This window comes from Carassius auratus, chromosome 21, assembly GCF_003368295.1.
Source record: "Carassius auratus strain Wakin chromosome 21, ASM336829v1, whole genome shotgun sequence".
In the NCBI taxonomy this organism is placed as follows: domain Eukaryota; kingdom Metazoa; phylum Chordata; class Actinopteri; order Cypriniformes; family Cyprinidae; genus Carassius; species Carassius auratus.
The window spans coordinates 9,403,629-9,414,472 of record NC_039263.1 but is presented as its reverse complement, the minus strand read 5'-3'; the positions used below and the strand labels follow the sequence as shown (position 1 = coordinate 9,414,472).

Sequence of the window (10,844 nt, the reverse complement as noted above, 5' to 3'; positions counted from 1 at the left end):
ACCCATACCTCCAACCCTCTCCCTAACCTTACCCCTATCCCACCTCAATAGCAGCAAAAGTGTTTTACAATACAATATGAACACAATAAGTACATTGTACTTATTTTATTATGTAAGTACATAGTAGTTAAGGCCACCTAATATAAAGTGGGACCGTTGTGTTTGAGTCCCTCAGCTGGTGGAAAGGGTTCAAATATGCAAAGATGCTGGAAAACTGAAGAATCTGCAGGACCTTAAAGATTTTTCTGAAGAACGCTGCTTAGTTTAACTGTTCAGAACAAACAAGGGAATCATGCACAACCATCACAAAACAAAAAGACTGTGTACTTTATATATTTATTTATAGAACTTTTTATTTTGGAAGAAATTATTCGTTTTACAGTACTATTAAGAATGTTTTCCATTTGTTCCATGAATTTTGTAAAAAAAAAAAAAAAATGACAAATTGTCCATTATTTACCTTACATTGCTAAACTGTATCATTTTCAGTCAGGGGGGAAAAAATCTAAGCAAACTGCACCTTGACATTTTTATTGTGCGTTTGTGTGTGTGCATATATAAAGAAGAAAAAGTAATATATTTAAAAATATATATTTGTGTAAAAACAGTATATTTAATGGTAACCCTGAATAATTCCAAACAATTACACAATGTATCCAAAATTACTACACCATTCTAGATTTCATATAAAATGACATGGAATGTGCTCCTCCTCAAAGCATTCGGCAAGATCTCCTTGAAATAAATTCAATTTCAGCTTCATCATGGTCATCAGAATTTGATCCATTACTTGCATCTTAAAATTGGAAGTGTAGAATTGGAAGTGTAGAACAGTGTAGAATAAAGAGCTAGTGTCATTCTTGAGAAAGGCAAGGGCCAAGGGATCTTCACTCTAGAATTTTATTGCCTTGTGTAACATTATTTTATCTCCCGAGGCATAAGTGTGGTCTGTCAATGCCTGGACTTTCAGGCATCACTGTCCTGAAGGGTGCCTGGTCTCATCATCTGCAAAACACAACACTGAAGTCAGTCAGATGCACAGGAGAAACTGATAAAGTCATATTTATTTGCAAAAAGTAACAAAGTATTTTGTACATGGCACCATGGTGTTTCAATCCCAGTGGTACTTTTATTCAATACAATCACAGTAATGTTACCCGGCTTTCAGGGATAGTTCACCCAAAAATTAACATTTTTATCATTTACTCAACCTTGAGTTGTTCTAAACCTGTATAACTTTATTTGTTCTACTAAACACAAAGGATTATATTTGGAATAATGTTAATACACAAACTATTCTCGGATCCTATTCATTTCCATAGTATCATTTCTTACAACTATGGAAGTGAATGGGACCCAAGATGTGCTTGGTTACAAACATTTTTTCGAAATATCTTCCTTTGTGATCAGCACCAAAAAGAAATGAACAGGTTTGGAACAACTCCAGAGTAAGTAAATGACAGCATTTTAATTTTACCTATCCCTCTATGTGCGGTTTTGTTACAGTTTTCTTCTGTTATCAACAACTTCAGCTTAGCACTAAATTTTATTAATGCCCAATAGGAGCGTATGGATAAAAAAATAGTTTAAACAATGTCTTTTGTTAGAGCATGTAACTCAACAAGAAGCTGTAATGCACTGTACCTGTCGCCTCGGAGTCTTCACTGGAGCATCGTTTCTTGGGGAATGGATGAATAATGGGTCGCCATCAACGAAGTGGAAAGAGCAAGCATATGGAAATTTAGGTGGTTTCTTTAAGTTTAAGTTTTTTTAACTAAAGCCGACGAGCTTGCCTCTTTGGAGGGGCGTGCATATCATATGGGTGTCCAATCCACATTCAGCTCTTGTGCGTGGATTATAGTCAAAACAAATGTCTTGCAGGAAATCGGACACATTATGTTTCTAAAAGGGCAGTGCCCACGCTAACATGAAAAATAAGGTGTATAAATTCTACGCACGACTTAAAGCACATTTTACGTCCAGCCTAGTCTTACAACCGGGTGTTCGTCCAGCTGGTTCATCCGGCCCCTGGTCCTGAAGAGTGGTAAATTATTTGTCTGTTCTGAGTTCAATTGTGAACAAAGAAAAAAACAATTATAAAAGCTGTTTAAAAATATTTTATTGAAAAACAAATACTGATTCATTCACATATACATTTTTTCAGGGAATAATACTTTTTTACAGGCATATGTAAATGAATACACATCATTATCTTTATCAAGGTCTTCCACTTTAGAAATGCAACAGGGGCATTGGAAATGAATCACGGCCGATCACCACTACTCCATCTTTACCCTCTGGATTTTCCAGGCATTGAACAGAAGCCTGAAAGACATTACATTGGTTTTAATATGCAAAAACAACACTTAAGCTGCTCCTAACCATATTTATTTCATTCAAACTTAAAGTTTTATAGTTGCCTATCACTTTTTTAAACTTCAGCCAGACCACAGAATTAGTACGATTACTACTAACTGTAATCTCGGGTCAAGCTTGTAGATCCTTTAAATAACATGACAGCATAGCAGCATTATACATTACAAATAACCAATTGTGATCAATATGAGCAATTTCAGGCTGAATGAATTATCATAACACAGATTGTTGCACTTGAGACCATGCTGTGAATATAATATGACATGCAAGTATGATAAGGCTAATAATGTGATATATCATTCCAAAACTGTTTAGCCATGACTGTATTCACAATAAAGCATGACTTCTCATACCATATAAAATAATACAACTGAGCAAAATCAGGTTATGACTTACATTTGGTTGACCGATGGAATGGAAATAACTGTGAAATGATTCAGAGTCAAACACCACTTGTCCATCTCGACCATCACGGTTGTCCACACACTGGACAGGATACTAAAACACAATAAAATGGATATCATGCAAAAGAAAAACTTTTTAAAGATGTTTAATGATTGAATGGTTTGAATAAACCCGACTACCTTGAGCGGCAAAGTATCGACGACAGTTGGACACAACTCCACATCTTTCAAGCAGGAGAAGTTGTAACAGGTGTTCCCCTAATTTAAAAAATATCAACATGTATATAATTAATGTAAAACCTCATGCCAAAAATATGAAGAACAAAAGATATCTAAGAGCAATGCAGTCTTTATCAGACCGAGGGCCTGGTCTCCGATGTTAAATGTATTTGCATTCCAAACAACTTCATTTGTGTCTTTGCATTGTTAAAAGATAAAAGTACAAGTTAAAATCTCTTTTAAAATCTCTGTATCCTAATTATTGAGAGAGACTAGTTATTAATTATTAAAACCTTTACATTACAGGGAAGAGAAAAGATAACGATCATGAAATTGCTTCGTCACTTGGTAGCATGAAGCACTACTAGAGCCTCTATACAAATTACTTTCTTTTTTTTAAAGATAAGTTTAATAACTAAATTAATTAGCATTTATGACAGTATTATAAACTACAGCGTAAACAGCAGTTTATAATAAATATTAAGATAACTATTTTACATTTTGTTGTTTTCTTGTTGCCACTAGCATGCTCATCTCCATTTTATTCTTCCGGTCAGAAGAAAAACTAGAGTTATAGACACGGCAATCTTTTTAGGTTTATAAACCTTTGATAGGTATACGTGATTGCAAACTTATTTTTAGATTACGTACCATTGAAATGTCTTGTAGGTATGTAGCTTTTCTTGATTGTGTAGATTTTAGCCTCGTAACAACACGATTAGCTAAGCTAGGTTTTAAACGCAAGCTCTCGATTGTTAGTATGTATAGAGATTTATTACGTAGTGCATACATTCATTCTGATTGGTGGAAAAATAAGACATATGATTGACATAAATATATAAGAGCTATGAATTTTGCAGCAAAATACACAGGATGTTGACACATTATAAAAACAATGATTAATAATATGAACAAACATTATTAAATTGCATAATGTTTGACAGATCAGTATTATATATTGAAATAATAAAACTAATTAAATACTTTAGAATTAAAATATGTTTTGATTGGAAGGTGTTTTTGAGGGTTCTCTTTATAATAAATGTCAATTGGCTTTATTAATTGACTTACAATGCATAATCTTTTATAAAATGTTTAATTTGCATAAAGTGAGCTTCTTAAATTACTTTTTAGGTCACATCACATTTTATGTTGAGTGTATTATTGTTAATTATGTAGACTTACTGTTTGAAGTCGTTACAATATTGGAGTTATTACAAATGTTAAGTTATTACTAAAGTCATTGCCAGCCAGAACTACAAAAGAAGTCAACAGTGTAAAGCTTTCTAATAGTCATTCGAAGCAAAAAGTTCACATCACCTTTTTGTCCCTGGGTTCAACATGGTTAAATGAAGCCTCGACTCTGTGAAATTCCAATCATCCAACTGCTCCACAATAAAGAAATAAATCCAGAAAAATAACCCCTAATGGTAAAGCATACTTCCACAGGTAACTACTGACTTTGAATGAACAACTTCGGAAAATAATGATCACACCTTAATGACTCCTGCTCAAAAATGTGAAAATACTTCATATTTTTCATATTTTACTGACGTAATTGCTTACAAAAAAGAAAAAGAAAAAGAAAAATGTGGACAGGCTTGGCAGGCTCCTCAACTTAAAGAATGCATTGCAAGATGTACCAGTATAAAAACAATGATCCAGGTGGGGCTAGGCAAATAAAAGGAAAAGGAAATGCAAATATTCCATGGTTTGTACCATCAGTATGATTTAAAAGTCAAAGTTTTTCAGAGAAGAAAAGATACTAGGAGGTACATCAAATATTTAAAACATCTATTACTTCAGTAAACTAATTAATTACAAATACAATATCAGTACAATAAACATTCAACAAACTTGCTTGGGCATTAATGAAAGCTGGTCTACCACAGCCAACAGTGGATAAGGTTTTACATATAGGCTATGGCCAACTTGTGGACTACTACCCACAACCACAAAACACAAACACAGTAGGAGTTCAATCCCTAACTGTCTAGAAGCAGGAACCATCGATTAATGGCAGATTTCGTCTTTTGCACTCCTCCCATTATAGCTCCAAGGAATAATGCTTTTATTTTATTGGGCATCTGCATATAACTCCCCTAGCAAAAGAGGAATATATCCAAAATACATTTATTCCATACTAAGTATAGTTCAAATCTATTAACATATTTACTAAAATGTTGCTTGAGACTGATATCAAAAATATAATTAAACTTTATTTGGAGTATTACTTGTGCACAATGCACATTTCTTAACATCAAATCTAAAATATGTTCTAATGTCACTACAGATGAGGATTGTATGATCTCTGTATAACTTCAGTCTTAAATGCCAGATATTTACCCCTGTAGTATACTTGAAATAGGTCCACCTTTAGCACAATCAAATATGCTTCAGGATATGTTTAATTTGAATTCACTTCCACACTACATTAAGTACAAAATTGGTTGTTCAAAAATAAGTAAATGTATTTGTCGTATACTTCATGGGAAATAAATGTATTTCAAATATATATATATATATATATATATATATATATATATATATATATATATATATATATATATATATATATATTACTAGGGTCTACTCTTTTACCTGATCAACATTTTATGAAGTAATAGGGCTCGTGTTCAGCGGCTGGCTGCAGCAGTAACCCATCAGTCGGGATCATGGTTATTTGACTGTTTAAAGGGTTAATTCTCTCGTGAATTAAAATTTTTCCATCTTCTACTCACCCTCGAAGCATCCAAGGTGTATGTGACTTTTTTTTTTTCAGAATAATCCAATCAGAGTTATATTAAATATTGTCCTTGCTCTTCCAAGCCTTTCAATGGAGGTGTTTGTAGTCAACAGTTCAGAAGAAGTGAAATAAAGTGTGCACATCTATAATAAAACATCTCTCACACGGCTCTGGGTGAATCCAAAGCGAATCGATGCATTTTTGTAAGATAAATATCCAGATTCAAACGTAATAAACACTTTTTTGCACTTCTAATAGATTCATTAGAATAGATGCGCAATTTTAAAAGCATGTATTTTCTTGCTGCGGGAGTGGTAGGGGGATGTGTTAAATTTGGAGCTCAATGGGGTGCAGTCATGACATCAAAACCAAAGACTAATTTAAACATATGTTTGTAATAAGTAACTACATAAGCATTGTGAGTTTTTGTACAGTTTACATTGTAAAACAAAAAACCTAAGTATTATACATTTATGTTAACATTGTTTTACTTGTATACTAAATAAATAAATGGCAATTTAGTCTTCACAAGGAAAAATAGAAAGAACATAGCATACAACAATATATTTAATAATACGTTTGATTGGGCCTACAAAGTATTTAAGTAACATGAAAAACCAACCTTTGCTCTTTTGACTCGTCACAAGGGTCAGTATGACTGGCCAGTTATCAGTACAGGAGTAAAAGCAAAGGCTTGTCAAACATCTGGCAAGTGCAGCCAGTGCAAAGCCAAAAGCACGGGACAGTAAACTAAAATCTCTACCATGGTGAACAGGAGGCGAAATGGGTCCCGTGCTAATGGTCGTGCTGCTCGAGGAGGGCTTCAAACACAGCAAGAGCAGCAACGCAAACGGCCACCAATTAAGGTTAGTTTGAACAACTAACAATTGTATAATTTCAGAATTTGACGAGGCAGCTTCTGTTTGGCTCTGAATAATGGACTTTCCTGGCCTTTCTAAAATATTTATGATTAAGAAAAACTATTAGGATTATGCTATAACTGTCACTCACATTTTTGAACATAGACTTTATAGTGCACGATCTAAACTTAAATTCAAAAAATTCATGAATGAAAACATTTTGAGACATGATATTGATGTACCGTTTACATGGTAATGCAATGTCTGATTTTAAAATGGGTTTTAAAGGATGAATTTTGAGATTTTAAGTTTTCAGTCGATATATAATTTCTGATGATTTCTAAACTGTGATTGAGAAAAAGGCAATGAAGATATATAGTTTGTCAAGATTAGATTAGATTTAATTGTAATATAATGAAGTAAATGTAGGTGTCCCGTATACGGTACGGGGTGACAGTTAAAGGGTTAAAAAGTTACTATTAAGCATATAACTTCATGCAGTGATATATGTCAATTTTATATTAAGAAATTAAAAAAATATGCATATCTTTACAGACCCACTTAGACAAAGATTTACATTAGTATAATATAGAGTAGTTTGATCACCCATGTATGCTTTAAAATACACTGAGGATGGAAATGATATGAAACAAGAAGAACAGCACATGGCTTTCCATTATTGGTATTTCTCTTATGTAACTGGAGTTTCTTATCTGAGTGCATGGTACAGATTCCAAGCCCAATGCCTTCCTCTGCTTCCTCATGGCAATTATTATTTGTTTTATATGCAACTCATACCTCATATCCACCATTTGATTTATCAAGCAGTGGTGTGGTGCGATTATAAATGTCTATATCTGTCCTACAGTGGCCTTCTGAGGTCTTCCCTCCTGAACAGCTGATGATTCAAAGGGCAATTACAACATTATAGATAATTGGGAGTTTATCATATGCACACACTCATACATGCATGCTTATCGAACACCAGCAAATTTACAGAGTGCTTATGTTCTGTGTCTCTTATCACACTTCAGATAACTGAGAAAACAGTTAATCATTTCAACTTCGTTCAAGGAGGTGCCAAAAACTCATTGGGCCTTCTGCGATTACATTTTTATACAGCATTTCATTAAAACATCTGATTACTTTCATTTTTGTCAATGCAGAAGGCTTCACCTGTTCTATTCCACAAAACGCCAGCATTAGACAGAGTACACACGTTTTATGCCAATCATTTTCTTAGTATGCATCATAACAGACATTTCTCTCACAGGCTCTTAGAGAACCAGCCATCTTTGCAAAAAGATCAGGCAGCGCCTCGGACACCCCACATGACAAAGTGACTTTAGCCCAGGCTCGCCGTGGCACACCAGGTAAGAGAAACAGATAAGTATTACTCCAAGAATTTGGTGAATCCAATTTGCAAGTACAGTATGTTTGTTTTGATTTTGTGCAGCTCATCGACCCGTACGAGTGTACGCCGATGGAATCTATGACCTCTTCCATTCAGGCCATGCCCGGGCTCTGATGCAGGCCAAGAACTTGTTCCCAAACACACAACTGATTGTTGGCGGTGAGTCACACTGGCACACATGCACAGTTTTTCAGCAAAACATACACATCTATGTCATCACCTTCAAAAGTGTCCAAAATCTGAAAAAAGCCATTGTGTATGTGCAATGCATTTTTGCATTATTTCAAACCATGTTTGATGACTGCTACGTACCTTGATTGTCTCTCTTTCAGTATGCAGTGATGCCCTGACACACAAGTATAAAGGCTATACAGTGATGACAGAGGATGAACGTTATGAAGCCCTTATACACTGTCGTTATGTGGACGAGGTGGTCCGTGATGCTCCTTGGACCATCACTTCTGAATTCCTGAAAAAACACAAGGTAAATTCATATTTAGTTATATTTATTATACATTATACATATATATATATATATATACACACACACACACACACTAACAGTCGAAAGGCTTTGGACAGTAATATTTTTAATGTTTTTTATAATGTTTTTTCACATGATCCTTCAGAAATCAGTAATATTCTGATTTGATGCTCAAAAACATTTCTTCTTATTATCATGTTGAAAACTGTGAAGAAGTTTTTTTTTCAGATTAATTTGAGGAGTATAAAGTTCAGAAGAAGAGCATTTATCTGAAATAAAAATCTTTCGTAACAGTACAAATGTCTTATTGTCACTTTTGAAATTTTTTTTGCATCCTTGCTGAATAAAAGTATTTAATTTCTGATTTGATTTTATAAAAAATTATAAAATAATCTATTATTTAACCACAACCATTTTGCGTGCAACCCTTTTATATTTAAAATTCTTTAAAATGTTGAAATCAAAGAAATAACATAATCTGGACTTGGTGAGATGGGAGAACAACTAAATAATTTCATATTAACATTTTGTTTCAAATAGCAGCTAGCCACTTCTAAGTAAAACCTTAATTTAGGTTTCATTTGTAACCCTGTTACCAGTGTTATTTTAGTATCTGATATATATATATATATATATATATATATATATATATATATATATATATATATATATATATATATATATATATATACATATATATATATATGTAATGTTTATTTTCTATTTTAATTTTAAAGTAATTTTGTTGAGCATTTTTTCATTTCAGTACTTAGCAAAAAACAAAAAAGGTTAACTTGGCATCTAGCTGAAAAACAAAAACAAAAAACAAATCTATTTTTTATTTTTATTTCTACTATTTAATGTTTATTCCATTTCATGTAATGAAGATGCTTTTATGGCTTTAGCTTTGCTTAAAAATAATAACCCTTCCTTTTACACATTCAGTATAATATTTAACAATTTCTATTTTATTATATTTCTTAATTAGTTTTTACAATTTAAAATTGCAAATGACATCATAGAAAATAGAACAGCTCATATCAAAATTAATTAACAGGAAAAAACAGGGTTTTCTCAATGGGATCACTGCAAAAAGGGTATGATCAGTGTCATGGTGTCACACCTGTTTATTTATTTTCCTATTGTCCTCAGATTGACTTTGTGGCACATGATGATATCCCATACACCTCTGCTGGATCAGAAGACGTCTATAAACATATCAAAGAAGCAGGTAAAGACTTTAATTCTAAATTAAATCCAAAGTGTACATTAATAGAACAGAATCCAAGACTCAGTTATAAATATGAATTTCTGTTTGTAAGGAATGTTTGTGGCTACTCAAAGAACGGAGGGGATCTCTACCTCCGATCTCATCACACGTATTGTTCGAAACTATGACGTCTACGTCAGACGTAACCTGCAGAGAGGATACACAGCACAGGAACTCAACGTTGGCTTCATCAAAGTAAGAAAGAATCAGTAAGGCTTCAAAAGGCTTGGAATATAATGAAAATGGTAATGGAAATGGTATAATATAACCTTTCGTCCAAAAGTTTCCATTGATGTCAAATGTTATTCGTGGATATATAGATGTCAATAAAGAACCTTTATTTGTATGGTAGTTTGGAGCACATCCGCAGCTCCCATTTGGTTTTATGATACAGAGAAGAGATACCAGGGCATTCCAAAAAAACCAATGAAGACATTTATAAATGTATCTTTAAGTGAACTAGCTGTTTATACTGACAGGAGAAGAAGTTTCGTCTACAAGAGCAGGTGGACAGAATGAAGGAGACGGTGAGGACGGTGGAGGAGAAGTCCAAACATTTAGTGCACCGCGTCGAAGAGAAGAGCCACGACCTCATCTACAAATGGGAAGAGAAATCTCGCGAGTTCATCAGAAACTTCCTGGAGTTGTTTGGTCCAGATAAAGCCTGGGTAAATCAAGGACATTAACCAAAACTGATGCTTTACATGTACCAAGTTATTTTGCATTTCAAATTGATGTTCTTTTATCTTCTGCAGTACATGATCCAGGAGAGGAGTGGCCGTGTTCTCCAGGCTCTGTCTCCCTATCAGTCCCCAAGCACATCGCCCAGCTCCAGTCCCACCAGAGGACGCTCTACATCGCCCGTCACCCACTGGCCCCTGCTACGCTTCCGTTCACCACCGCCTAAAGGAGCTTCTGTCAGCAGCAGTGAGGGTGACGAAGGGGAAATGTAGATGCCCTTAAATGAAGTCACCCTTACGTTTAATTTTCTGTATTTTATGAATAATACAGATCTGCAAATGCATGCTTCTCAAAGTCAACACAGACTTTATAATTCTATATAATTTTTTT

At 33.9% G+C, this 10,844-nt stretch overlaps 1 protein-coding gene and 1 long non-coding RNA gene across 3 annotated transcripts; one reads left to right on the top strand and one right to left on the bottom strand.

Moving 5' to 3' along the window:
* Positions 1-260: 260 nt before the first annotated feature.
* Positions 261-9,753, bottom strand: LOC113038393 (uncharacterized). Of its 2 annotated transcripts, XR_003274776.1 has the most exons (5): positions 9,627-9,753; positions 8,332-8,488; positions 2,961-3,038; positions 2,773-2,874; positions 261-2,325 (listed from the first exon to the last, which is right to left on the bottom strand). It is a non-coding gene; the product is annotated as an uncharacterized LOC113038393 (long non-coding RNA). The 2 variants fall into 2 exon arrangements; XR_003274777.1 differs by lacking the exons at positions 8,332-8,488; positions 9,627-9,753 and adding an exon at positions 4,320-5,473.
* pcyt1bb (phosphate cytidylyltransferase 1B, choline b) lies at positions 6,405-10,842 on the top strand. Its single transcript, XM_026195760.1, has 8 exons — positions 6,405-6,611; positions 7,879-7,978; positions 8,062-8,178; positions 8,352-8,503; positions 9,656-9,734; positions 9,826-9,968; positions 10,253-10,441; positions 10,529-10,842. The coding sequence occupies exons 1-8, from the start codon at positions 6,510-6,512 to the stop codon at positions 10,724-10,726; spliced, it is 1,080 nt and encodes a 359-aa protein (XP_026051545.1). The 5' UTR covers positions 6,405-6,509; the 3' UTR covers positions 10,727-10,842.
* Positions 10,843-10,844: the final 2 nt, after the last annotated feature.

Coding starts and splice junctions, on each gene's coding strand:
- pcyt1bb (XM_026195760.1), top strand. CDS start 6,510: ATGGTGAACAGGAGGCGAAATGGGTCCCGTGCTAATGGTCGTGCTGCT. Junction 9,969..10,252: donor TCAACGTTGGCTTCATCAAA/GTAAGAAAGAAT, acceptor TTATACTGACAG/GAGAAGAAGTTTCGTCTACA. Junction 10,442..10,528: donor TTGGTCCAGATAAAGCCTGG/GTAAATCAAGGA, acceptor TATCTTCTGCAG/TACATGATCCAGGAGAGGAG.